A 26,105-nucleotide genomic window follows, 5' to 3' on the forward strand; every position below is an offset into this window, starting at 1 on the left:
CTTCATTTTAGCGCAGACATCATCTCATCAGAGAGAGCGTTTACGAGAACAGAGAGACATTAAAATGACCGAAGATGAAGACAAATCCGTCATCGGCGTCTTCGGCATGGGCGTCATGGGACAAAACCTCGCCCTGAACGTCGCCTCGAAAAGCTTTAAAGTCTCCTGTTACAACCGAGAGGATGAATTTTCGATGCGGTTGTTCGAAGCGTTGGAGATTGCAAAGAGGGACATTTCAAACGGAGACGATGTACTGCGAGTGTTTAAGGATTTACAAATGTTCGTGGAGAGTTTGAAGAAACCAAGGTACGCGTTGTTCTTTTTCGTCGCTCTCTTTTTCGTTGTTCGGTTTGCTGTTCGATGTGAGATGAAATACGTACTGACGCTCATACATCGACGCGCTCTCGATTTTTAGGCGAATACTGTTATCTATTCCAGCCGGGAAACCAGTGGAGATGACTTTAGAACTCTTAAAACCGTTGTTAGAATCGGACGACGTGATCATCGACGGCGGGAACGAGCACTTTTTGGAAACTCGGAGACGCGAACAGATGTGCGCCGTCGATTGGTTTGCGGAGTGCGGGAAGAAAATTCATTTCGTCGGCATGGGCATTTCCGGCGGCGCGGAAGGCGCGAGACACGGGCCAGCGCTCATGCCCGGAGGCTCAGAATTCGCGTACAACAGTTTAAAGCCAATGTTGGAAGCGATGAGCGCGAAAGCTGGGGAGAAGAACGACGAGCCGTGCGTCACGAGATGCGGGCCGGACGGGTGCGGGCACTACGTGAAAATGGTGCATAACGGCATCGAATACGCGGACATGCAATTTATCGCGGAATCGGTGGTTTTGTTGAGAGACGTGTTAGGTTTTGATAACGAAAAACAATCCATTGCGTTAAAAGAGTGGAACAATGGGGATTTGGAATCGTTTTTGATCGATATCACCGCCAAGTGTTTGAAGAAGAAGGATGACGACGGCGACGACGATTCGTACTTAGCGAACAAAGTGTTAGATAAAGCCGGATCGAAAGGAACCGGGAAGTGGACCGTACAGTTAGCCGCGGACGCTGGTATTGCTATTCCGTGTTGTTCGGCCGCGTTGGAGGCGAGGTATATCTCCGCCGCCATCGACGACCGAGCGAAGTGTTCGGAGATGTACTCGAACAACACCGAAGACTTAGTATTAGAATCTTCTAAAACCTCCTCCTCCTCCTCAACAACAACGACAACTCTGAATGCAGAGACTTTAGGCAAAGCTTTATATTGCGCGAAAATTATCGCCTACGCGCAAGGTTTATCCCTCATTAAATCCGCCGGGAACGATTACGGGTGGTCCGAGGATTTAAACATTGCAAACATTTGTAAAGTGTGGCGCGGCGGGTGCATCATACGCGCCAAACTGCTCGAAACCATCGTCCGGGCGTTTACCAAAGAACCGTCGTTATCCAACTTACTCTTAGATTCGGAAATTAGTTCGATCGTGAAGAGCAGAGTCGGTGATTTGCGCAAAGTGGTCGTCGAATCCGCGCAAAGAGGCATCGCCTCGCCGGCGCTGATGAACGCGTTGAGTTACTACGATAACATGAAAACGAAACGAGGGAGCGCGTACATCATTCAAGCGCAACGGGACGCGTTCGGAGCGCACACGTTCGAGAGAGTCGATAAGGAAGGGAAGTTTCACGCCGATTGGTGGTAGTAATAATTGCTATATATATAAGAAAGAGAGAGGAAGATGGGCGTTGAATACTACTAAAAATGATTCGTCGACGAGGTGTAAATAACGTCTAAAAATAGATTTGGCATCCGCACAAAAATACTTCCGCTCGCGCTTATCACGACTACCATATATTCGCACTATTATTAAAATAACCACCACCACCACCAACAATTTAATGCTCTCTGCTTCCGCCGTCGACGCGCTCTGGCGCGCGTGTCTCTTCAAACTCTCGAAACTTCTCGCGTTGGACATCCGCCTCGACGACGCTTCAACGTCTTCGTCTTCTCCTGAGGAGGATGTCACCACCATCGAGTCTCCTCCCTCGGACGACGACGACGACGACGAAAACGAGGATGAAAACGACGCGCTATCCGTGTACCTTCGCTACCTTTCCATTCTCCGTGCCTTAAACCTTTGCGAACACTCGTGCGTGCATCCGCAAAAGCACCGATTGATCGATCGATTGATGTCCTGCGTGTATTTTCGAGCAGCGAAAGTACGACTGAAAGGAGAAGAGGAAAATTTATTCGACACGGAAACGATGGAGGAAAGATTGCGACACCGAAACGAGACGAAAGAGAACGGTAACATGGTCATCCCTACGCGGTTTTGGAGGGAAAGGAGAGGGTTTTTGAAAAAGGAGGTCGCATCGGTGATGGAGAAGGTGAACGCGGATGTGACGGCGTCGCGCCCGAGCGAGATGGATTTTGACGCTCCGGACGACGACGGGAGGCAATCGGACGAGACGAATGGTCTCGACGAGGAAGAAGAATTGAATATTGAATCGACAAAAACGGAGGAGACTAACTCGCAAGAAGAGGAGGACGAGGAAACGCGCAAAGGAGAAGCGGAAGAAGGTGTAGGAGTCGTCGCAGAAGAATTAAACGAAGGAGAAGTCAAAGAAGGAAAGAGAGAATCGAGTCTCGCAAAATACGCGGACGAAAAACATCGATTGGCCGTCGTTCACATGCAAAGACACGCGAGAGGATGTTTGGCGAGGAAAAAGATGAGACGAAAAGTGGAAGATGAATTAGAACGGCTCGGAATGTTGGTTTTGAACAAAGATGATGCGACGAATGCGACGACAAAGAAGAAGAAGATGAAGATGAACGTTTGCGTTGACTCGAGATCCCGCTCGACCGCTCGAGCCGCGGGATCCGAAGAAGAAGATAAAGATGATGATACAGAAGAAGATATCGAAACCAAAATCGAACTCTTGCGCGAAAAACGACTGCGAGAGTTTGAACAAAATCAACCGCATGTGTACGAACGCACGAAGAAAGCGTTACTGGAAGAGCACGGGAGTAAAATTGAGACGTTTGTTCGCGAGTACCGCGAAACGCACCAAGGCGCGTTGCCCGAATTGAAAGATATACCAATCATCTTTGACGATTCCGACGAACGCAAAAAAGAAGACAAAGATGATGAAGATGATGATGATGTCACAGAAAACAAGACAGCGAGCGATGAAAATAGAAACAACGCCGAAGACGACCGAAAGTGCGGATTTGAAGCCTTGCGAAAAATACTCGAAGAATCCGAGCGTGCGTTTCCAAGCGCGACGACGACGTCGTCCACATCGAACGACGACGACGCTTTGAATACTCAGGAAATCAACGACAACAGAAGAGAACGAAGAAACACGAGTTTCAGCGAACAGGCGGAGAAAAGAGCGATCGAGAGAGAGGTGTTGAAAGAAGTGTCGATTGAGATCAAAGAAAATGTGAAACTCGCGTTGGAACGGATGCGCCAAGAGGAGGACGTAAACGACGCGACGTTGACCACCAAGACGACGAGGAAAGAAGAGGATGGAAATTCGACGAAATCGACGAACGAGGCGGTAACGAAGAACAAAAGCAGCGCGACAACAAAGAAGGTTTCAAAGAAGAAGCAGACGAAGAAGAATACGAAGAAAAAGTCAACAAAATGTCCTAAATCCTGCGCCTCCGCTTTGGAGCAAGAAAAAGCGCTGTTCGATTCCATCGACGCGTACCCGATGGCGAAGTATCTACTCCAACACAACGTCAAAATCGACTGTTTTTGTTCTTCGGAGCGCGAGAAAAAGTACGACGACGACGATACCGTCGTGAACAACAACACATTCATCGCGAGCGGTGCGGACGAGTTCGTGTACTGCGAGGAGGAAGCGCCGGACCGGTCCGTGGACGACCAGAAGCGAGCGATTGAATCGATCAAATCGAACGTCTTGATACCTCTCGGAGCGAGCACATCCAGCGTGTGGTTAGAATCATACGCGCACAATGCGGAGAAACCAAAACATTTGCTCTTCATCGGACCGAGAGGGTGCGGACAGAAACATTTCGCGAAAAATGTCCTCGCGAGGGAGACCGGGAGCGTATTTTTTGACTGCTCGATTGAAAATGTCACGCGGAGGAGGAGCAAAGAACCGAACGCAACGACTACAGAAGAACACGACAGAGATGATACGGAGGATACAGAACAAGACGACGAGAGCGCATTTTGCGCGGACTTGTTGAAACGAACGTTCCAGTTGGCTAAAAAATGGGCGCCGAGTGTGGTGTACGTCGGCAACATCGAGAACGCGTTCGCAACGGGCAAGAAGAAGAAGACGAAGAAGAAAACAAAGAAGACGAAGACCAAGAAGGGCAGCGCAAAAGAAGGCAACGAGGGAGAAGGAGAAGAAGACGAGGACAGAAATGTGAGCGAGGAAAATACGGTCGGGAATGGCACATCCGGTACCGATGGAACACAAGCGGATGCGGCTGTTTCATCAAACGCGAAGACTTCTACTACTCAACAGACTCAAAAAGTCGACCCGAAATCGTTCAAAGCTGGGTTAACTGCCGCGTTGAAATCGTTAGAGAAAGAAAACAACAGTTCTTCTCGTCGCGTGTGCGTCGTCGCGTCCATCTCAGACGCATCTCGTTTGACCAAAAAAGACGAGAAATCTGTACTGGGCAAAATCTTTCACCCGAAGGAGACGTTCGCGGCGCCGTTCATGCGTCCATCGCGAGCGGCGAGGTACGACTTGTTGAAAACTTTTTATCGAGAAGTCGTCGACGAGTATTATACCGAGGAATGCAACAACAATACGACGTGTTTGTCATCCTCGAAGAAGTCAACAAAATCAAAATCGCGAATGTTCTCGAAAGTCGTCGCCGACGGCGCTCGCGACGAAGGCGCCGTCTCAGAACTCTCGCACTTCGCGGAGACGTGTAACCGTAAAGTGCTCAAACTTTGCGTTCGAGAAGGTTTCAGGAAAGCCGTGGAGTATATTTCGACGAAATCGATCGTTCAACCGCGCGCGTTCACCGACAGTCAAAGAGCGCTCGTCTGGCGCTTCGCTTCGGAGTCCTTACGAAACCTTCGAGAGACGAATCAGAAAAGAATCGACGAAGAACAAGACGACTTTTACGACGAAAACGAAAACACAGAAGCAGAATTCTTCTTCGCGAGCGAGAACGAGTCGACCCTTCGCCTGTTTGCTAAGCTCGTGTGTTGTCGTCTTCGTTACTCGTAACACCACCAACAATTTGGATGAACATTTTACATATCGCACACAAAATCGCACTCACACGCTTTTTCTTTCATTCAAAATGCACGCATTGCCTGTAATAAATTCTATTCCGTCGTTCTGTAAAGTTTCAGGTGGTTTTATTATGTAAAACGAACATTAACGCGTCGATGGTGTTCTTCGCTCTCAAACCTCTCGAAGTTTCGTTTCTTTCTCAAGAGTTGAAAATCTTCACATTTTGCATCCTTTTGCGCGTCGGACGAAGGTTCTGCGAATACTCTTCGATAAGAAATCACCCACCATGGAAGAGGACGACGATATCGAGATCAACGAAAACGTGAAACTGTACGAAACACTCAAACGCGCCTGGAACGATGAAAAGAACGCGCCGATCTTGTTGAAATTCAAATCCACTGAAGTTGCGCGTTTCCAAACTTTACTCGCTTCCCGCGAGCGAGAAATCGAAGAGATGGAAAACTCCGCGAACGAATCCGGGGACGGGAACGAAATGCTCTTATCTGCGATCGGGAGAGAGGAGTTGAACAGGGCGAAATACGTGTTGAGGAGTTATTTGAGGACGAGGATTAAGAAAATTCAACAGTTTCCCGTGCACGTGTTGCAACGAGAGCGGGAAGCGGTCAGCGGAAAGGAGTTAGTGTTTACGGAGGAATTAGTCAAGGCGTACGAGGTACACGCGCAGTCTGTGCTCGCGAATTTTCCGTTGAAAGAGTACCAAAGCGCGTTTATGGAGTTTGGAGAGGAGGAAGTTGGAGAGGAGTCGATGGTGTCGCATCCGAACGAAGCGAATAAGATGGTATTTATTAGAATTTTGGAGGACGTGGGCATATTTAAGTTCGACGACGGCACGGACGAGGGGGACGCGGCTGATTTGAAGAAAGGAAGGATTCTGTTTTGTAAATTTGAGCAGTTCAAAGGGTTGTTAGAAAGTAGCGAAGAGGGAGGCACGCCGAGAGCGGAGTTGCTTTGAGAGAGAGTGTAAGATTAAAAGAATAGTATTTTATTTCTCTGTAAACTTGTTAAAATACATTTAGAATTCTGACACGCGTAAGTAACTCTCCTCCACGTTCGTATCGCCAGTCGGGTGGTGACGAGCGGCAGGTGTTTTTGTCGAGTAACAGATATAATCTCTCTCTCGCTTATTAAACTTAATTCGTCTTCTTCGCCGAGCCTTTACCCTTCGCGGCGGCTTTCGACTTCTTACCGTCGCCGCCGGTTCTTTGCACGACCACGAAGAACAAACTCGCGAACGAAATACCGGTGACCAATCCGGCGCCGTACAAAACGTACACCGCCCCAGCCTTGTGCTTATACACCTGCGCGATCACTTGCAAAGACTCCTCCCAAAACTTCTTCGCTCGAACGAACACACCGGGTTGTTGCAACTTGAAGCTCTCGCCCTTGAACGAAAACTTCCTCGCGTCTTTCTTATTCTCGGACGCCAAATAGTTCCCCAACGCTTCCTTCGTCCTCGCGCCGCCGGAATACGGAAACATCTTCCCGTCTTCAAAGTACATCAACGTCGGGAACGATTTAATCTCAAACTCTTTCGCCACGGACGCTTCCGCTTGCGTCGACGCGTCCACCGAGAACAGTTTCAAATCACTTCGTCCTTCCGATTTCATCTCCGCTGCCAAAGCGTCCCAATCTTTCGCCATCGATTTACAGTGGCCGCACCACGGGGCGTAAAACTTTGCGAAATACTTCTCGTCGGATGGTTTCGCTTGCAGTTGCGCTCGAAAGGCAGTCGGGGTGAGTTCAATCGCTCCATCATCATCACTCGCGGTTGTTTCACTCGTCGTCGTCGTCGTTTCGGCAGCGGAGGAAGCCGAGACCGAACGAAAGACCAAGACGCCAGCGTTGCCTTTATCATCGCTCCGTAAGGAGACGCTCGCGATCGAGAGAACGTACGCGAGGAATTTGATCGAATTTCTCATTTTGAATTGGAAATGTGTTCTGAGTATATGGTTCGTTTCTTTCGTGTAAGTCGTTGTTGTTGCTTCTTCTTCACGAATGAACTCGAAGTGGTTGTTGCGCGTACTAAAACCGTGTTTTGTGTGGTATTCAGAGAGTGAGAGAAAAGGGACGTTTTTGTTCGCACAGAGAGGAAAGAGTGCCGCTCTTTGGTGAATGTAAAAATATCTCACAAACGGCTTCTTTAGGGGAAACGCATTTCTCTCTGATCGCATGTCTGCATGTGTGTTTGTATTTTTTCATCACTTTTCACGTTGAAAGACAGGAAGCGCAGAGAGAGAGAGAAGAATAAACCTTGTTGAGGAGGATATGCCTTCCAAGATGGAGGAGGAGAGCAGTTGTTGTCCTTTTTCTCCGTCTTCTTTGTGGGAGGTGATCGTGAAGTGCGACGATATTTGTTTCACTCATGTGCTTCCGAGATTGAATTCGAATGATCTCAAATTCTTGTATGGAGTGAATAAGGAGACGAGAAAGTTGATTAAGAGATCCTCTCGCAAGAGGGAGTTGAAAAAGGGGTTTAAAGTGAGCGAGATGTCGTCGATATCGACTTTGGAAGTTGCGTGGGAGAATAAATCATTGCGGTCGGGTTACTTAAGAGACGAAGGATCTTTCTGCTGGCAAGTTGCTCGAACGAATAAACTCGAGTTGCTCAAGTGGGCGCGAGAGGAGAAAAAGTGTAAGTGGAATGTGGGGATGATTCATGTGGCCGCACGTCAAGGTAATCTGGAAATGGTAAAGTATTGCGTTGCAAATGAGTGTTTTATGGATAAGGAGACGTGTGCATATGCTGCCGAAAACGCTCATCTCGAGATACTCAAATACTTACGCGAAGAAGTCAAAGCGCCTTGGGATAAGAGAACTGCCTCTTGGGCGGCTGCAGAAGGTCATCTCCACATACTCGAATATCTTGTTGAGCGTAAGTATGATCAATATAGCGGATTTGCGTGTGTATGGGCGGCCGAAAAGGGCCACTTAGACTGTTTGAAGTACTTGCACGAAACTGCCAAAGCGCCTTGGTACCCTCGCGCCGTAGAAGAAGCGTACTGGAGAAAACAAACCGACTGTTTACAATACCTCCTCGACAATAACTGTCCAATACCACGCGGTTATCGATACGAACATGGCGAGTTAAAATACTGGCCTTAAACACATACAAACAAACAAAGCTTTTGAAAACACAGACGTACACTCAGCGCACCAACTCTGAAAGCCGTTTCGGGAGGAAAAATGAAAAAGAGCAGCCCAAAAACCTGAAAAATGGACGAATAGACCACACAGTTGTTTACAACGACAGAGAGAGAGACTCGCATATACGCATATAATAATCACACGCACAGAAAAAGCAGAGACGCAGAGAATACGCACTTACGCTGCACATACCCTTTTCGTCGTCTTTTGAGAGCATTCTATATATATATCAAAGCGAGGATTGGGATTGGATTTTCCCAAACATTATCCAAAAATCAGATACGTCTCAGCGCCTTTTCTATTCAGAAAGAGAGAGAAAGAACGCGAAAGAACAACTCGAGCGATCAGAACATGCGAGCGACATCTTTCACACAAACGAAAACTTCTTGTTCTTCTTCCTCGAACAAGAAAAGTTTTATCATCACAAAAAGAAGACACAAAATTGGAGGCAAAATGCAGACCAAAATGAGACCAAAGAAGGCTGCCACTGCTGCCTCGGCGGCGACGAGCGGAGGAGTGCAAACCATCGGCGAAACGTTCAAGAAACTCAAATCGGAAAACAAAATCGCGTTCATTCCTTTCGTCGTCGCCGGGGACCCGAACTTAGAAGCCACGGCGAAAGCTTTGAAGATTTTAGGTGCGTTACTTATGCTCGTCTTTCGTCTTCTTTGTCTTTGTCTTTGTCTTCGTACTGACGAAACCACGCTCTTCTCGCTTTCTTTCTTTCTTTTTAATTTCTTTGAAACAACAAACAAAACAGACGCGGCTGGCGCAGATGTCATCGAATTAGGCGTCCCGTATTCCGACCCGTTAGCGGATGGTCCGGTGATTCAAGCCGCGGCGACGAGAGCTTTGGAAAATGGCGCTACGTTAGATAAAGTCATCGCCATGGCGAAGAAAACCATCGATAACGGCAAAGGCGTGAAGGCGCCGATTGTGATGTTTACGTATTTCAATCCGATTTACCAGAGAGGCGTGGAGAAGTTCGTGCAACAAATCGCCGACGCCGGCGCGAGAGGGTTGTTAATTCCAGACGTACCGTTGGAGGAAACGTACGAGACGAGCAAGATTTGCTCGAAATACGGCATCGATTTGGTCTTGCTCTCCACGCCGACGACGCCGACGGAACGCGCTCGGCAAATCGCCTTGAACACCAAAGGCTTCGTCTATTTGGTTTCCGTCACTGGCGTGACTGGGATGCAAACCAACGTCGCCTCGAGAGTCGAAGAGTTAGTCGCGGATTTACGTAAAGTGACCGACGAACCCATCGCGGTTGGTTTCGGCGTCTCCAACGCCGGACACGCCAAGCAAATCGTCAACTGGGGCGCAGACGGCGTCATCGTCGGCTCCGCGTTGGTCAGAGCGTTGGGCGAAGCCGCCTCCGAAGAAGAAGGGTTAAAAGCGTTCGAAGAGAAAGCGAAAGAGATTCGAAGCGGCGCGTGCAGAGATTAAAAATTATAAAAGAGAGAGACCAGAGAGAGAGTAAACGCTTCGCATACGCATCAACATTAATCACATCGATATAATCTTAATAATAATAATAATACTATTAATACAATTCTCACTTATTCTTCTCCAGCCACTCTTTTATTTTGACGTCGTTCTCTGTTTTCGCGGTTCGGCCGTTATCCACAAAGGCCAGGTAATCTTTGAAATTTTTCTTCGAATACTCGAGCACTCGTTCTTTCTGTCTTTCCTCTCGTTTCTCTTCGGTTTTTTGTAACAAAGTTTGTACGAATGCATTCGATTCCGTTTGCTCGTTCGCTTCCAACGCGTGCGCATTAAATGAAGAGGAGGAGAGAAGGACGAGGACTGTTTGAACGAGGAGGACACTTTTCAGGATTTTGTTGTCGTTGTTACTGTTACTGTTGTTCCTTTTTCTAATCATCATCGAGTTCGTTCTTTCCCCGGCAACACGTTTGAGATTTTCAGTATTACTTTTGTTTTGCGTTGAAAACGATGACGATTCATCTAAAACGGAGAAAGACGGAAAGGCGCGAAAAGATGAATGCGCTCTGATGATCCTCTGACGTCGTTTTTGAACGACAACAGGAGTAGGAGTACCGACGGAGGAGAACAGTAAAGAGGACATTTGTGTGTGTTGTAATGGAGCAAATGCAAGGAAAAGATTCCCCTACCTTTAATGTGGATGGTATCGATGCAAATGTGACCGATGCATGTCAAAAGATGTCCACAAAATCAATTAATTATGGCAGTATGAACAGATGATGCACGAATACTAGGTTATTTACGCGTTACATATATGTACCATATACTACATCGTTGCTTTTCCGTTAGATAAATAGTATTCGCTTTCCAGACTACGCTGCGCTACTGTAAGACAAAACTCTTTTCTTCTTTTCCTTCTCTATCTCCTCAAAAAACGCTTTGACATCATCATCGTTCGCAAAACTCTACTTACTACTACTTCAAGGCGCCGGCGCCTTCCATCATGCACAAATAGCAGACGCTGATGACGAGCGAAATCCACATGGCCGGGAAACCGATTTTGAAAAACTGACCAAACGTGACGTGGAATCCAGCCTCGTGGGCGATACCAGCCATGACGATGTTCGCGCTCGCGCCGATGAGGGTACCCATACCACCGAAATCAGCCCCGAAACATAACGCCCATCCTAAACCTTTGATGTGGACGCCTTCGACGTTTTCGGCGATTTGGACGATGACGGGTAACATGGTGGTCGTGAACGGGATGTTGTCGACGAACGCGGACGCGACGGCGGCGACGATTTGGACGAGGACGATAGCGACTTGCGAGCGCTTTTCGACTGGGACCATTTCGATTAACGCCGAAAGCGCGTCGGAGATTTCTCGCAATAAGCCGAGTTCGGCGACGCCTTCGGTGAAGACGAACAAGCCGGCGAAGAATAAGAGCGAATCCCATTCGACTTTTTCCAGAGCGTGTTCGAAATCGTGTTCTGGACCGGTTAAGAGCACCGCGATTGCGCCGAATAACGCGGCATAAGACGGCGAAAAGTGAATCACCGGGTGTAAAAAGAACAAGACTATGACAAAACACAAGACGATGCCGGATCGAATCAATAAAGGCATGTCTCGAATCGGATAGTCTCTTTTCATTTTCTCTAAATCCACCACCAACTTTTGGGAGTAAAACTCTTTCCCGTAGTGCCATCGGACGAAGACTAAAACAACCGGGACGGTTAAAACGACGCCCGGGGCCATAATTTGTAAGAAATCGTTGAAATCGATGTACTCTTTTAAAGCGTTTCCGACGATGATGTTTGGTGGATCGCCAATCATAGTCGCCGCGCCGCCAATGTTACCGAACAAAGCCAACGGAAGTAATAAAGGTCTCGGATCAATTTTCAACGCTTTGCATAACGAAATAATCACCGGCGCTAATAAAAGCATCGTCGTCACGTTGTCCAAAAACGCAGACAAAATGCAATCGAAGAGCATGAGCATCCACGTCAAGCGCCACATGTCGCATCTCGATAACTCGATTAAACGAACCGAGAGGAATTCAAACACCCCGGATCGCGCGAGCAACGCGACGATAACCATCATCCCCCAAAGCAACGCCAACGTTTCGTGGTCCATCCACTGGATAATTTTCGCCACGGATGGGAATCGGTGTTCCAATGCCAAGACGTACAAGACCGCGGCGGCGCCGAGAAAAGCAACCAACGTTCGGTGGATGACTTCGACGATGATTAAACCAAACACGCCGATTAACAAGACCAACGCGATCCATTGTTGCCCGATGCCTACCAAGCCAACATCTCGTATCGTTGCTCGAACGGAGACGTTTTCGGGACAGTTTGTGCTGACGGTGATGTACACGTCGCCGTTCGATTTCTTATATTTGCTGAGAATGGTGTAGGACATTTTTTCAACCGACGGTCCGGGCCCGCCAGCCGAGGCCGAAAGTAACGCCCTTCGATATCCCCCACTGTTATTGTTGTGGTTCACTCCTTCTTCTTCTTCTTCTTCTTCTCCTCCTCTGTGCGCACCCGTCGGATCATCGGAGCTTCCTAAATCGTGCAACTGTATGTCTGCCAAAGCGGCTAAAACGACGTCGCCTTGTCGTATTTGCGAGTGCAAATAATACACCGGAACATCCGTCGTGTGATGCGCGTGACACTCGCTCGCGCCCATTTTCACCTCCATCATCCCTTTACTCGCGTGTGATATGTGTTTCTTCGAGATCTCCGCGTGTTCGTGCAACTCGACGATTTCGTGCGACAACGCCGGCGCGACCAACAACACGTAGTCTTCCTCGTACTGTTTCACGAACACCGTCGTGCAACACAACAAAACCAACGCGATGCCGGTTAAAATAGCCATGACGATCAACTTCTTCTTCGATTTGACTTTCAGCTTCCTCGGCGTGAACTTCGCGTATAAATCTTCGCCGGCTTCGGATTCGCCTTTTTCCGATCGCCCGTCTTCGCCACCACCAAACGCTCCTCTCAATAACTCGTATCGATTGACTCTTCCCATGGCGACTTTTTTTCTCGAGAGTAAACCTTCCGATCGATGAATGCGCGTGATGTTATCTTTGATCAACTCCAACCCTTTACCGAGCCTGGTTGGTAACGACCCCAACGTCGCCTCTTTCGTCTTCAACGCGTCCGAGATTAACAGCAAATCCTCCGTCGTGCGTTGCACCGATCGTAACGCTAAGCGTCTCTGACCTTGGTCCAAAACTTCGTCCACCTCTTTCGCATTTTTCTTCTTCTTCGTCGTTCCATCTGGCGCCATCACCATCAATTCCTCGCCTTCTTTAATCGTCGTCGATTTTGACTTTTTCGTTTTCGTCTTTTTATCCAACGACGGATCGTCTCGCATGTGCCGAATCTCCTCGGCTAAGAATTTACTCGACGCTCCGGATAACGTGTTCGCGTGTTGTAAATTCGTCGCGCTGCTCTTGTTCTTTTCGTTGTTGTTGTTGTTGTTGCTATTATTATTATTATTATTACTGAGTTGCTCTTTGTTCTTGTTCATCGTGTACTCCCGGAGCATTTGCTTGTGCTGCGGCGACAACGACGGACTGCTCGATCGCTCCATCCCCGCCGGCGAAGAAGAATTATTCCCCGAGGCATTCGCCGTCCCGAAAATCTGCGCCAAAGACGGCGCGTGCTTTATCCCACCACCACCGCCGCCATTACCACTCGCGTTGTTGTTGTTGTTATTGTTCCCGTGACTCCCGCTCTCCTCCTCTACCTTTTGCTGCTGATATAAATACTCGTCTCTTCCTCCCGCTCCGGACACCACTTTCGCGTCCCGTATTAAATCCGTCTCCGCCGCCAGCGTCTGCGCACTCTCCATGGTTAACGTCCCCCCGGGCGTGGTTTCCGGACTTTGCGTATCCTCCAGACCTTGAAACAATTGGTGTCTGCTCAGTTCTCGTTTCAATCGTTTCCCGGAGAGGCCGGTTAATGTCAGCGCGTGGTGTTCGTTAAACTCGAACTCCTCCTCTTCCTCTTCCTCTTTTAAAGCATCTTCGTCGTCATCTTTCAAATCATCATCGTTTTCTGTCGTTGATTTCCTTAAACGCGGTCGTGCGCTGTCCACGGATGCTTTTCGCGCGGAGGAGAGCTTTTTTAAGTCATCGAACGACCCGCCCATGTCTCAGATGTGCTCTGTATGCAGTCACGACGCTTACCAACTTTACGGATAAAATCCCGAACAGAACAGTCCTAAAAGAAGGTTTACGAAAGAAAAGAGGACACTTTGAGCGCGTTTCGGAGCAGAAACCCACAGAAAGAGCGGATGAGAGCAAAGAGACTGTCTTTTCGGTCGCTTTTCTCGCGCGTTTATCGGTGGAAACGTCTTCTTTTCGAAGCGTTTATGTGTACATACGAATGACGACTTTGCGGCACTTTTCTCCCCCTTAAAAGTCCTTTTACAGCATCGAAAGAGAGCAGGGGTGCATAAAAAGCTCCGATTGTGACGATATCTGGAGAAGGAGTCGCGATGACGACGAGAGGGAGGAAGAGGAAGGTTGGGCAGAGAGATGTGTGGGATTTGATCGCGAATAACGACGATGTGAGTTTCAAACATGTGCTTCCGAGATTGAATTCGACGGATTTGAAATTCTTGCACCTGGTGAACAATGAAGCGAGAAAGTTGATTAAAAGATCCTCTCGCGAGGAGGAGTTGAAAAAGAAGTTTAAGGTCGAAGAGATGTCGTCGATATCGACGTTGGAAGTTGCGTGGGAGAATAAACCGTTGTGGGAGAGTTGGTGGGAAGATCATAGATATTTCTGCAAGCGAGTTGCTAAAACGAATAAACTCGAGTTGCTCAAGTGGATACGAGAGGAGAAAAAGTGTGAGTGGAGTGCAGGGACGATTTATAGGGCCGCAGAACAAGGTAATCTGGAAATGGTAAAGTATTGCGTTGCAAATGAGTGTCCTATCGATGCGATTGCGTGTGAATATGCTGCCGAAAACGGTCATCTCGAGATACTCAAATACTTACACGAAGAAGCGAAAGCGCCTTGGGATGAGTATACTGCCACTTGGGCGGCTGGAAAGGGTCAGCTCCACATACTCGAATACCTTGTTGAGCGTAAGTATGATGAATATGGCATGTTGGCGTGTGAGCGTGCAGCCGAGTCCGGCCACTTGGACTGTTTGAAGTACTTACACGAAACCGCCAAAGCGCCTTGGGACTATAAGGCCGTACGACAAGCGCACTTGTACAACCAACCCGAGTGTTTACAATACCTCCTCGACAACAACTGCCCATTACCATTTGGTTGGCGATACGAAGGAGGAGCGTTACACACGAATTAGAATATCATCATCATCATCATCATCATCATCATCATCATCATCAGTTGTAATAACAGAAAGAGAGAGACAGAGAAAAATTTAATTAGGTAAAAAAAAGCATCAACTCTCTTTCGTCACACAAAAGAGAGAACAGAAGTGAAGGTGTTATTCGTGTTGAGGAACACACGTTTACACGCGTACGCACACTCACAGAGTTTAGAGTTTAGAGAGTAAAAAAGCGATTTCTTCAAGAACATGAGCGCTCCTTCTTCCTCTGCACATCATCCTCATCGAATCCCCATCCTGTTGGGAAAAATGCACCTCCACCTGACCTCCAATAAGAAATCCTTCTTCATCTTCCTCTCCATCGGAACGATCGCATCCATCGGAATATCCTGCGCAGCCGAGGAGTACATCTTAAAAAGAATAGAAGGGTTCCACCACTATTGGTTTCTGGCGTTGTTTGAGCTCGTGGTGTTTAGTGTGATGACGTTTGTTTGGATGATGATTACGACGGATAACGAGGGAAATGGTGATGTGAAAGACTTTGGGAGCAACACGAACGGTGTTGAAGATGTTTTGAAAAGTACTGCTACTCCTACTAAGAAGAAGAAGAGCAGTTCTTTTATGCATCACGAGTATTATTCGAGGATAGTGCCGCCGTTGAAAGCACCGATACACTTATACGTCGCCTCGGCATCTTTGATTGGGATATACACTTCCCTCGGGAAAGTCTCGTACAAATACATCAACTACGCCACGGGGACGGTGTTGAAATCGAGCAAACTGATACCGGTGATTCTCCTCTCCTCGGTGTGGCTGAAACGAACGTACCACTGGTTGGACTATTTAGCGTGCGTTTTGTTAGTGATCGCGTCGTGTTTTTTCGCGTTAGGGGAACACGAAGGGAACAAACAGTTAGACGCGGAAGATCCCACGTTGTACGCGTTTGGGTTTTTTCTGTCCTTCTTTTGCGTGTGCGTCGGCGCGGTGCAGTCGAACGTGGTGGATAAGGCGTTGAGAGATTACGAGGCGACGGTATCGGAGAACATGTTGATGACGAATTCGATTGGAGCTTTGTTAGTGTTCGTGGTGGTTTTAGTCAAAGAACCGGACGCGTTTGCGTTTTTCTTTGGCGATTGGTTTTATTTAAGTTTGATCGCGTTTCGATCGATCGTGTTTTGGCTCGGCGCGGTGTTTTACACGACGCTGGTGAAGCATTTCGGCGCGGTACCAGCGGTGGCGATTACCACGTGCAGGAAAGTTTTGACCGTTATATCCTCGTTCGTGTTCTTTTCCAGCGATAAACCGTTTGGCGTGACGTATTTTGTCGCTCTGGTGTTTTTCTCTGGCGCCGTGGCGTGCGAATTTTTCAAGCATAACACTAAGACGAAGAGTCAACAGTTGGAAATGGCAAGGAAGGACTCGGACGTTGAGAAAGTATCGGATAGGAGTACTTAGTTGAAAGATAGTAATAGTAATAGTGATAGTAGTAGTAAAGTGATGATGATGTTGTAGTACCGCACGGTGGTATTCGAGATGATGATTTTGTAAATGTACAAAAGAAACGCTAAAACCCGTCTAAAAGTCTTAAAACTCTTCTCCTTCGCAACCATCGATGATTTCCCAATCGTCTTCGTCCTCTTCCTCTCCTCTTTTGTTGTTTTCCGTTCGTTTCGAACTGCTGCTATTCATACTGCTATTCATTTTCTTCTTCGACAACACTTTTTTGGTAACCACCGTAATCAAGGGCGTCGATCCGCTCTCGCGTTCAATATTCGTCAAAACATCCACGAACGCGTCCAAGGAGGAGGAAGATGCATTATTCATCTCGTCGTAATTAGTATCGTTACCTACTAAAAATCCAACGACTAAGCTCGGATCGAGCGCGTGAAACGGCGTGTATAAAATGCCGTGTTCCGAAGCGCTTCCGAAAAAGGAACGATAATACGCAGATTCCGTCGATTCGTCTCGCGAACGCTCGCGAGGTGACACGTACGCTTTCGCAACGTGTGGGTCGAGATATATTGCTCTTGTCTCTTCTTCTTCTTCTTCTTCTTCTTCTTCATCTTCTTCATTTTCCTCTTCTTCTTTTTCCTCTTCTTCTTCCTCCTTCTCTCCCCCGCTATAACTATCACTACTCTTCTTACCGCTCGTAAAGCCGACGATGTAATACGACGCGGTCTTCTTCCCTCCGACGATACCTACACACTCGCGCACGCTTAGAAATTTCTGTAACGATTTCACGTATTCAGGATTAATCGCGTCGCTCGCGCCGCATCGTAAAGGTACTAAAATCAAAACGTCTTTGTCCGCGTGCGTTTTCATTTCCTCTCGAACTCTTTCCGGGTAAAACTCAGGCACGCCTCCGCCGCACCCGTCGCCGAGAATGAGACAACGAACGTTTTGAAAAGAATCCAACCTATTCATCATTTTCCCGTATCGTTTACAAATCTCGGACGGTGCCATCCACTGACCGGGGCACAACGCATTCTCGTCCTCGTCTCCTTCGTATACTCTTCTCAACCCGAATACATTCTTTGTCTTCTTCTTCTTCTTCTCCTTTTTATCCTCGTTTTCATCGTCATCGTTATCGTCCGAAAACATATCCACAATCTCCTTCTTCCTCTTAAACTCCTCTCCCTCCTCCTCCTCCTCGCTTACATCTTCTTCGCTTCTCCTTAAACTCCTCCGCCTAAATCTTCGCGCTCGAGCGCTCCTCATCAACGCTTCCCCGAACAGCATCTGCGCGCTCCTCAGCGTGCACCCCCACCCGCAATCCGTGGTGTACCCGCCCACTTGGTTCGCCACGAAGTCTATGGACTTCATTTTCATCGTCGTCGTTTCTTTCGTATTCGTGGTAGTATTCGTATTATTCGTAAAGAGGAACATTTTTTTGCTCTCGATGGGTGGAAATTCCGAGACGTAGGAGCTGAAAAAGAACGCATCCACGCGACTGATGAGTCGATCGAACGCGGTCATTCTCTCGCCTAAAATCATAACGACTGTGTTTCTGACGCCTCTGTTGCTCTCGTCGTGTATTCGTCTCGAAAATATCGAGTTTTTCATCGCGTACATTCGTTTCGAGAATTGGAGTTTTTTATACGACACGAAGGACTTTTGCAGAACTTTCCAAAGCGGATTTGTTCTGTTCTCTGATGCATCATCTTCGCTCGAAAACAACGCCATTACGTGTATATGTATGTGCACCACCGGGTTTTCTTCTTTTCTTTTTAATATACGAATAATAAGCGCGACGAATACGCGTGTATTTATGCGCGTGTTTAAACGGTTTTTGGGAGAGATTTTTCAGTATTTAGGGGAAAATATTGCTCGCATGTGACATTTGTATACACCACAGAAAGACACGCACAGAACGAGAGAGAGAAGAATAAACCTTGTCGGGGAGGAGAGGATATACTTATTCCGCGATGGAAGGGAAGAGCAGTTGTTCTTCTCTGTCTTCTTTGTGGGAGGTGATCGTGAAGTGCGACGATATTTGTTTCACTCATGTGCTTCCGAGATTGAATTCGAATGATCTCAAATTCTTGGACAGAGTGAATACGGAGACGAGAAAGTTGATTAAGAGATCGTCTCGCGCGGGTGATTTGAAGAAGAGGTTTAAGGTCGAAGAGATGTCGTCGATATCGACTTTGGAAGTCGCGTGGGAGCATAAATCGTTGATTATAAATTGGCCGAGACACTGGGACGAAACATATTTCTCCGAGAAAGTTGCTCGAACGAATAAACTCGAGTTGCTCGAGTGGGCGCGAGAGGAGAAAAAGTGTAGGTGGGATGCACGGACAATTAAAGCGGCAGCATATCATGGTAATATGGAAATGATACAGTATTGCGTTGCAAATGAGTGTCCTATTGATGAGAGGGCGTGTGCAGGTGCTGCCCAAAACGGTCATCTCGAGTGCCTCAAATACTTACGCGAAGAAGTCAAAGCGCCTTGGTATTGGTATACTGCCACAAGGGCGGCTAAATATGGTCATCTTCATATACTCGAATATCTTGTTGAACGTAAATTTGATGAATTTACTGAAATTGCGTGTGAGTTTGCGGCCAAGTACGGCCACTTGGACTGTTTGAAGTACTTACACGAAACCGCCAAAGCGCCTTGGGACTATCGGGCCGTTCGACAAGCGAACTTGTACAAACACACCGAATGTGTACAATACCTCCTCGACAACAACTGCCCATTACCACCTGGTTGGCGATACGAACGTGGAGCGTTATACACGAATTAGAATCATCATCATCATCATCATCATCATCATAGGTTGTAACATCAGAAAGAGACACAGAGAGACACACGAAGCGCACATCACCCTAAATTAGAGGAAATATCTCTCCTTTCCTCTCTCCTTTTCCCCATAACTAAACTATGATGCTCATCATCACCGCTTTACTCCTTTCTCTCTTCACCGCATCTCCTCTCGACACGCAGGCGAGACCGACGGAGTATTACTACAACACGTTAACCCGAGGTATATTCAAAATATGCACGCATGCGGGCGTGTTTTCTTCTTGCTTTTCATCACATTCCGGATTTTTGAACTTTGGTCGACCTTTATGACTAACGCGCGTAAACTCTCTCTCTCTCACTCTCTCTCCCTTAAAAACACAGAATCGACGTGGCAAATGCCCACGTTCCACGGGTACTCCGTCGCGTACGTCGACGCAGATACCGGGAGGCGGTTTTGGCAACACGAGAAGACCGGAGAGACGACTTGGTACTAAAATCATATTCTTTCTCTCTTGTGTCTTTGTGCTTCTTAAATTTTCTCGCTTTGCGCTCGATGTGATGCGTCGGTCGGTTTTCGGTCTCTCTCTCTCTCTCTCTCTCTCTCTTTCTTTCCTCGCTGACACAACAACACAACGCTCGCGTTTAACATTCTTTTTTAATCAGGCAATCACCGGGCGATTGGGAAGAAATATACGGCGAGGAGACCCCGGAGACTCCGTATTACGTTCATCGTAAAACCCGCGAGACGACGTGGACGAAACCGGAATATTTAGCGTGGACGCGCGTAGAACACGATTGGAAAGAAGAAGAGGATGGAAACGAAGAGGAGAAAAAGGAAGACAACGAAAGCGTACCAGAGGAAGGGGCGAGTAAAAAGAAAGGCTCTTGGTTTTCGTCCAAATCTTAGTAAAATACGAACGAGCGCAAAAGCTTCGTCGTCGCCAGGAGTAAAGACCAAACCACGAGAGAAGAACACAGAACACACACACACACAGACAACACGTACTACTGTATTAAACCAATACTTTTGTAATTACTTTTCAGGATATACCACTTTAATATAACTCTACTCTATAAACGTGTCGTAAAACTCGTAATAAACCACCTTGACCCTTCACAAGAAAACGTTTCACAAAATGAACAGAAGCACTCTGTTGACATTTGTATTCGCGATTGTTGCGATCGTTATCGGTCTCGCATCCGCGCGCGAGGCGCAGTATTTTTACAACTCCGTCAGTGGCGAGGTACTGCGCGTTTGTTTTGTGTGGTGTTCTCTCTCTGCGTTTATGTTTACGTCGTGAATTCGTTCCGGATTTGATCTCTCGAGCGGCTTTTTTCCATTCTGATGTTTACGATGCGAATACTACTAAACACTGACACTTTATACTCTCTCTTTTTCCACACAAATACGTATTAAACAGGCGACGTGGACGGATCCTCTCATCGCGCCTTGGATAGACGAGGAAACCGGGAAGAAATATTGGACGACCGCCGATGGGACTGCCACCTGGGAATCCCCAGGAAATTGGAAGGAAGAGTGGTCCACGGAACACAAGATGCCGTTTTACGTGAACAAGAAAACGAGCGAATCCACCTGGGATTTACCGGAAGAATTGGCCTGGGAACGCGTCAATCACGAGGTGGAGGATACTTTGTGATGTATTCTATCGCGAGAATGTGAGTGTGAGAGAGAGGGAGAGGTTGTTTTTGTAAATCTACATCTATACGTATTATATTATTATTACTCGTAAATCACACTCTGTTCTCCGCGGCGGAGGCGGATAAACCTACGTCTTTCAAATTCTGCGCGGATTGATACGCGCTTAAATGTTCCATGCTCGGGGAGACTATGAATCGATTCGCTCTCCTCGAGCGTTCCTCGTTGGACAAACTACTGTTTTCTTCGTTCAAACCACCGAGTGAGTTAAACTTGGCTTTGCTCAGCTGTTCGCTCGAGCTGAAAAACAAGTGCATGGAGATTAAGACTATGCTCACGCCGATGCAAAAGTTAATCGTGATTTGATGTCCAAAGAGGAACGCGGAGACTAAACCGGTGAATATCGTCGCCACGGTGCTGCTATATTTCTTCAAAATCGTATCCGCAAACTTAAAGAAGAAGGAACTCAACACGCCTTGCGCGGCGTTGTTGGCGACTAATAACATGGTCATCGAGTTATGTCCGGCGAATAAGCTCCCGATGTCTTGAAACCCGTTTCGCATCCAGACAATCATCAGCGCGATCGTGTTGAACATTAAACCGTACAAGTACATGAACAAATTTTGCAAGTGCACGGAGGTTTCAAAGTTCTTCTTCAGCGCGTATTCGTTATACACGGACGCTAACGACGGGACGACGATAGAACACAAGGTGTAAAAATAACACCCGAGCGATCGAGGATCACCGGGAGGATCCGTCAACCCGCCGTGCTTCGTCCCGTGCAACGGTTTACACGCCAACTGGTTCACCGTGATGCCTAAAATCAATAAGAACAACGCTTCCCACTGCAAAACGCTAAAAACTCTCCCCATGAACGCTTTCATGAGCAACGCGATCGAGAGCACTTTTAAATTCGAAAGCATTTTCACCGTCGTCGGGTGAAAATACAACTGCATGACGAATTTTATGTAGTTATTAATGGCGTACAATCCCGCGGGAACAACGAGCAACCTATTGGACCGCCACGCCAATTTCGCTTTCTTCATCGAACGCAAGTTTCTTGCCTCTTCGCCCGGTTTGCGCATCTGTTTATCACACATGTCGCGTAAAGGAGATTTGATGAAAGTTTTGACGCATCAAAGAGAGTGATGAAAACGAATGAAAGGTCAGCGTTTGATGATGCTACCGATGAGACGATACTACGACTCTACGCCTCGTACGAAAGAGAACAGAATGTGCGTTTCACATAAGAAGAACGGATGAGAAAAAAATGTCACCGTAACCATCGCGAGCGCTCCGAGAAAAGCGTAAAAATGTCACTCGTACCTGCACCATCAGAAACACAATCGCGAATATCACTTTCGTCCCTTCGGTGATAAAGTTCACCGACACCGGGTGGTACGCGAACCCTCCTCTCGAATTTTTCGTCAAATGGACTAATATAGGTTGTAACCCGATGAGAAAACAATCCGAGGCGACGAGCGCGACGGTGAATATGCGCTTTTTGTTGGTCTTTAATTTCTTCTTGTTTTTCCCCGATGATGATGGAACTTCAAAGTCGTCGAAGGAATGGTCGCGCGATGATGTCATATTTTCGGAGGAGAAGGAGGACATTACGAGTGCGACGATGAGATTTAAAAAGAGCGCCTTCTTTAACTTCTTCCTCTCTTTCTTTTTTGTCGGTGTTGTTTCCGAGGAGGACAACAACAACACGAAGCGGCGAGTAGGGTAATGTTTGGATAATGGCGGCAAAACCCCGAAGAGATTTGAGAGAAAATGTGGGCAAAAAAATACGCGTATGTGATTGAATTAAATGTGGGATGATGATGATGATGTTTACGACGACGACGCGTCAACAACGTCTTATATTTCAAAGATGATAAAGAATATAAATGTGCACGCGACGACCCATTCTGTGCGGGAAATGATTCTCTTGTTTTATTAAGCGACGTAATGATACACGTCTCGATCGTCCTTGTCTCTTTCCACGTACTCGCGATCGATCAGACTTTCGATTCGTTTCTTCAAATCTTGGTTGTTCACCGGGAACTGGAGTTTCGCCACGACCTCGTTGATTAACTCCGGGTGCGGCAACTTTTTCCTGGTTTTTAAGATTCGAACGATCATGGCGTCGATTTGGTGGAATCGGTCCGCGCGGACCGATTCGCGGACGGCTTCGTTTTCGTCTTCTTCCATCGTGGTCGGGTGATCTCCCCCGTTTTCTCCTCCGGCGCCTCGTTTTTTACCGCTCGCTTGTGTAGAGGATTGAATGGCGGAGATTTTCAATCGAACCAGTTTTTCTTGCAAGTTGAAGTTGAATTTGAACGCGTCTTTCGCCTCGTCGATGTCTTTACTCATCGGGGTTTTTAATAACACTCGGTACTTACCGCCGTATAAGGATTGCAACGTGCGTTTCAATTCGACGTCCGGGATGTTTGTTTTCTCTTTCAACTCCTTATACGTGAACTGTTTGTGTTGTTGCTCGTCGTCGTTCGTATCGTCGTCGTTCTCGTTGAACGCCAAGATGATTACGGCTTGCGCCAACGAGACCGCCAACTCTTTCGTACCACTCGCGAATTTGACTTTCAGGACACACGTGGACGTGGAGTGTTGCCAAGCTAATCGTCTCCCATTGTTGTGTTGCTCTAAATAATACGATTCAAAATCGTCTCGCAACGATTGTAATTCCGGCGGTAAGACGACGTCGAGTTTCGCCGCCGACGGCCAAAATCCAGCGGTTAAGATGTTCACGGAGAAAGTTTCGCGGTTCGTCATTGGTGGTTTTGGCGGTAATGGTTCCAACGCTTCTCCCCCTCCTTCTTCTTTTGTTATTATTGATGTCGATTTCTTTCTTGTTCTTTTTGATTTATCTTCATCGACGCCTTCCGCGACAGAAGCGTTCATGTCCACGTCCGCCTTTGTCTCGCCGCCGACGGAAGCCGCCGTGTTATTAGTCGCGTTGTTACGATAGTTACGCACGGTATCTCGACTCACGTCCACGTCTTTGAACATTCCTTCCAGACGAGTGGTAAAGTTCGCTCCGCACTCTGATCGTAACTTGCCAACCACCAACCGCTCGGCGTCGATGGATGCCGATTTTGAAAATAACAAGCGTTTCGCCAAATCCTTCTTGTAAAACGCCTCGAACACGTCTTTGCCTTGTATGAATCGAAACAACGCCACGGCTTTGTTCAGTTGCTCGTCTAAGTCTTTCTCGGTCGACAAGGACGTTTTATTCCCTTTCTTCAACTTTTCGTCCATGAATTTTGCGATTAACTCCGCGATTCGATTGTTCTTCGAAGTGTTGATGAACATTTCAAACGCAACCTTGGCGCCTTCGCTGAATTGGCGCTGATTCTCAAACGCGTTCACGACGATATCGTCCACGGAGGATTTCATTCGTAATAAAACGTCAACGCAATCGGCAGCTTCGTCTTGAACGGTCTTTTGGCCGACAAATTTCAATCGTTTCGTGAACTGGTCTCTCAGGAGTTTCAAGCCGTCCGGGACGCGAGAGAGTAACGAGTACAAGCGTTTCAAGTCCTCTACTTTCGCACTGTCCGCGAGCATTTCGTCCGAACTGTCGATAATTTCGAGTTTCTTGTCCTGAATCAACGCTTTCTCGACCGTTTTTGTAAGCACCAGTTTCGTTTGCGGTTGCAAATAACTCTCCGCGCGATCGAGCGTTTCTTCGTTCAATCGCGTTTGACAGTGTTTCAAATAGTCCGCGCACTCCGAAGCTGACTTTTTCGTGATTCCAAACCTCTTGTCCGATTCTTTGGCGTAAAATCTGGCCGTGTTTTCTAAGAAGAGACGCTCGAAGTTGAACACCAACAAAGGTGGTGGTGATTTTGGTGTTAATTGTTGTTGTTTGTTGTCGTCCACCATCATCATCGTTCCTTCTTCTTCTTCTTCTTCTTCTTCGGCCGAGCGCTTCTTTGAATTCCTCTGGCCGCTGGCTACCGCGGAAGGAAACGACGACGACGAAAACGATTTGTTTGATCCGCCGCCGTACCTTTTCAACGTTTCCATCGCGGTCGTAAATCGTTTCACTAAAGTTCGATCGATCTTCTCTCCTTCTCTTTCGCGTTCGATCAACCGCAAACACCCGCTCGCGGCTTTGCGAAGCACGTCCGCATTCGCGTCCATTTGCTTTTGAAATTGCTGGACGCTCAATTCCCACAGAGGAAGTTTAAAACTACTCTCTTTATTACTACTTTCTCTGCTCCCCGGAGTAGTAGTCGTCGTAGTCACCGCGTCCGTCCCACTCCGTCGCCTGCGTTCGTCGTCGTCCAACGGCGACGTCGGATCGTTAGTACCAGTCGCCATCTCTCTGCCGCCTTCTTTTGCAGAGTCAGCAGCAGCATCGGAAGAAGCCCCTAAGGAAGCGTTCTTCGTAAACACCGTCGCCGTCGTCCGGTCCAAATACAAAAACAAAGACCGAATCAACATCATCTGTTTCACCCTCGTCTCCCACACGTCGTCCACGAAAAACTTCAGAAACTGTTCTTCTTCGGACGAGAACGCCGATAAACCACCCGCGCTGTTCCCGGACGTCTTCTTAAACGACGACCCGTGATGAAAACTTCCTCCTTGAAGACATTTCTCTTTCAACTCTTTCGCCACCGCTTCCGTTCTCGCCTCTAAACATTGCCTCAATTTTTCGTACAATTCGTTCCCAAAATTCCCAACCACCACGTCTTCCACCGCGCGATATAACCGCTCGTAACTTTCCTCGCACGGCTTCTCGTCGTGAATTGCATTTAAAGCGTGTAACAATCGACCATTCCAAGTGGTTTCCAAAAAGTTTGAGGGGATTTTCGGGGCAACTTTGAACGATTTTATGACCAGTTTTCTTTCCGTCGCGTCACGCTTCGGTTGCTCCATTTTCTTCGTTCGCCGCTGACGTGATTTGATCTCTTTTGAATGTTCTCCGTCTCTTTCCCAAACGAAGGTAACGGTCACCTCAAAACGTACAAACAGAGAGAGAGTGTGCAGAGGTCTCTCTGTGCGTGCCTTTTTCGCGTAATCGTGAGCGCAAAA

The 26,105-nt window shown here is 47.5% G+C and overlaps 15 protein-coding genes across 15 annotated transcripts; 8 read left to right on the plus strand and 7 right to left on the minus strand.

Annotated features, from left to right (window-relative positions):
• Positions 1 to 64: 64 nt before the first annotated feature.
• Bathy18g00880 (6-phosphogluconate dehydrogenase) lies at positions 65 to 1,694 on the plus strand (the record flags this gene model as incomplete). Its single annotated transcript, XM_007508156.1, has 2 exons — positions 65 to 306; positions 416 to 1,694. The coding sequence occupies 2 exons, from the start codon at positions 65 to 67 to the stop codon at positions 1,692 to 1,694; spliced, it is 1,521 nt and encodes a 506-aa protein (XP_007508218.1).
• Positions 1,695 to 1,890: 196 nt separating this feature from the next.
• On the plus strand, positions 1,891 to 5,217 carry Bathy18g00890 (unknown protein; the record flags this gene model as incomplete). Its single annotated transcript, XM_007508062.1, has 1 exon — positions 1,891 to 5,217. The coding sequence occupies one exon, from the start codon at positions 1,891 to 1,893 to the stop codon at positions 5,215 to 5,217; it is 3,327 nt and encodes a 1,108-aa protein (XP_007508124.1).
• Positions 5,218 to 5,512: 295 nt separating this feature from the next.
• Positions 5,513 to 6,199, plus strand: Bathy18g00900 (predicted protein; the record flags this gene model as incomplete). The annotated part of the gene is made up of 1 exon (XM_007508041.1): positions 5,513 to 6,199. The coding sequence occupies one exon, from the start codon at positions 5,513 to 5,515 to the stop codon at positions 6,197 to 6,199; it is 687 nt and encodes a 228-aa protein (XP_007508103.1).
• A 178-nt stretch (positions 6,200 to 6,377) lies between these two features.
• Bathy18g00910 (unnamed protein product) lies at positions 6,378 to 7,166 on the minus strand (the record flags this gene model as incomplete). The annotated part of the gene is made up of 1 exon (XM_007508058.1): positions 6,378 to 7,166. One exon carries the CDS (start codon positions 7,164 to 7,166, stop codon positions 6,378 to 6,380), a length of 789 nt encoding a protein of 262 aa, XP_007508120.1.
• A 358-nt stretch (positions 7,167 to 7,524) lies between these two features.
• On the plus strand, positions 7,525 to 9,843 carry Bathy18g00920 (tryptophan synthase subunit alpha; the record flags this gene model as incomplete). Its single annotated transcript, XM_007508086.1, has 2 exons — positions 7,525 to 8,330; positions 8,502 to 9,843. The coding sequence occupies 2 exons, from the start codon at positions 7,525 to 7,527 to the stop codon at positions 9,841 to 9,843; spliced, it is 2,148 nt and encodes a 715-aa protein (XP_007508148.1).
• Positions 9,844 to 9,952: 109 nt separating this feature from the next.
• Bathy18g00930 (unknown protein) lies at positions 9,953 to 10,483 on the minus strand (the record flags this gene model as incomplete). The annotated part of the gene is made up of 1 exon (XM_007508065.1): positions 9,953 to 10,483. One exon carries the CDS (start codon positions 10,481 to 10,483, stop codon positions 9,953 to 9,955), a length of 531 nt encoding a protein of 176 aa, XP_007508127.1.
• Positions 10,484 to 10,815: 332 nt separating this feature from the next.
• On the minus strand, positions 10,816 to 14,004 carry Bathy18g00940 (citrate transporter; the record flags this gene model as incomplete). Its single annotated transcript, XM_007508068.1, has 1 exon — positions 10,816 to 14,004. The coding sequence occupies one exon, from the start codon at positions 14,002 to 14,004 to the stop codon at positions 10,816 to 10,818; it is 3,189 nt and encodes a 1,062-aa protein (XP_007508130.1).
• A 348-nt stretch (positions 14,005 to 14,352) lies between these two features.
• Bathy18g00950 lies at positions 14,353 to 15,174 on the plus strand (the record flags this gene model as incomplete). Its single annotated transcript, XM_007508185.1, has 1 exon — positions 14,353 to 15,174. One exon carries the CDS (start codon positions 14,353 to 14,355, stop codon positions 15,172 to 15,174), a length of 822 nt encoding a protein of 273 aa, XP_007508247.1.
• A 294-nt stretch (positions 15,175 to 15,468) lies between these two features.
• Bathy18g00960 (predicted protein) lies at positions 15,469 to 16,614 on the plus strand (the record flags this gene model as incomplete). The annotated part of the gene is made up of 1 exon (XM_007508075.1): positions 15,469 to 16,614. The coding sequence occupies one exon, from the start codon at positions 15,469 to 15,471 to the stop codon at positions 16,612 to 16,614; it is 1,146 nt and encodes a 381-aa protein (XP_007508137.1).
• A 129-nt stretch (positions 16,615 to 16,743) lies between these two features.
• Bathy18g00970 (APG4C_XENLA Cysteine protease APG4C (ISS)) lies at positions 16,744 to 18,342 on the minus strand (the record flags this gene model as incomplete). Its single annotated transcript, XM_007508045.1, has 1 exon — positions 16,744 to 18,342. One exon carries the CDS (start codon positions 18,340 to 18,342, stop codon positions 16,744 to 16,746), a length of 1,599 nt encoding a protein of 532 aa, XP_007508107.1.
• Positions 18,343 to 18,584: 242 nt separating this feature from the next.
• Positions 18,585 to 19,406, plus strand: Bathy18g00980 (the record flags this gene model as incomplete). Its single annotated transcript, XM_007508046.1, has 1 exon — positions 18,585 to 19,406. The coding sequence occupies one exon, from the start codon at positions 18,585 to 18,587 to the stop codon at positions 19,404 to 19,406; it is 822 nt and encodes a 273-aa protein (XP_007508108.1).
• A 1,135-nt stretch (positions 19,407 to 20,541) lies between these two features.
• On the plus strand, positions 20,542 to 21,063 carry Bathy18g00990 (predicted protein; the record flags this gene model as incomplete). Its single annotated transcript, XM_007508085.1, has 2 exons — positions 20,542 to 20,649; positions 20,827 to 21,063. 2 exons carry the CDS (start codon positions 20,542 to 20,544, stop codon positions 21,061 to 21,063), a joined length of 345 nt encoding a protein of 114 aa, XP_007508147.1.
• Positions 21,064 to 21,157: 94 nt separating this feature from the next.
• On the minus strand, positions 21,158 to 22,162 carry Bathy18g01000 (predicted protein; the record flags this gene model as incomplete). The annotated part of the gene is made up of 1 exon (XM_007508121.1): positions 21,158 to 22,162. One exon carries the CDS (start codon positions 22,160 to 22,162, stop codon positions 21,158 to 21,160), a length of 1,005 nt encoding a protein of 334 aa, XP_007508183.1.
• Positions 22,163 to 22,304: 142 nt separating this feature from the next.
• Bathy18g01010 (predicted protein) lies at positions 22,305 to 22,676 on the minus strand (the record flags this gene model as incomplete). The annotated part of the gene is made up of 1 exon (XM_007508097.1): positions 22,305 to 22,676. The coding sequence occupies one exon, from the start codon at positions 22,674 to 22,676 to the stop codon at positions 22,305 to 22,307; it is 372 nt and encodes a 123-aa protein (XP_007508159.1).
• A 327-nt stretch (positions 22,677 to 23,003) lies between these two features.
• Bathy18g01020 (predicted protein) lies at positions 23,004 to 25,949 on the minus strand (the record flags this gene model as incomplete). The annotated part of the gene is made up of 1 exon (XM_007508174.1): positions 23,004 to 25,949. The coding sequence occupies one exon, from the start codon at positions 25,947 to 25,949 to the stop codon at positions 23,004 to 23,006; it is 2,946 nt and encodes a 981-aa protein (XP_007508236.1).
• Positions 25,950 to 26,105: the final 156 nt, after the last annotated feature.

This window comes from Bathycoccus prasinos (genome assembly GCF_002220235.1).
Source record: "Bathycoccus prasinos genomic : Chromosome_18".
Lineage (NCBI taxonomy): Eukaryota > Viridiplantae > Chlorophyta > Mamiellophyceae > Mamiellales > Bathycoccaceae > Bathycoccus > Bathycoccus prasinos.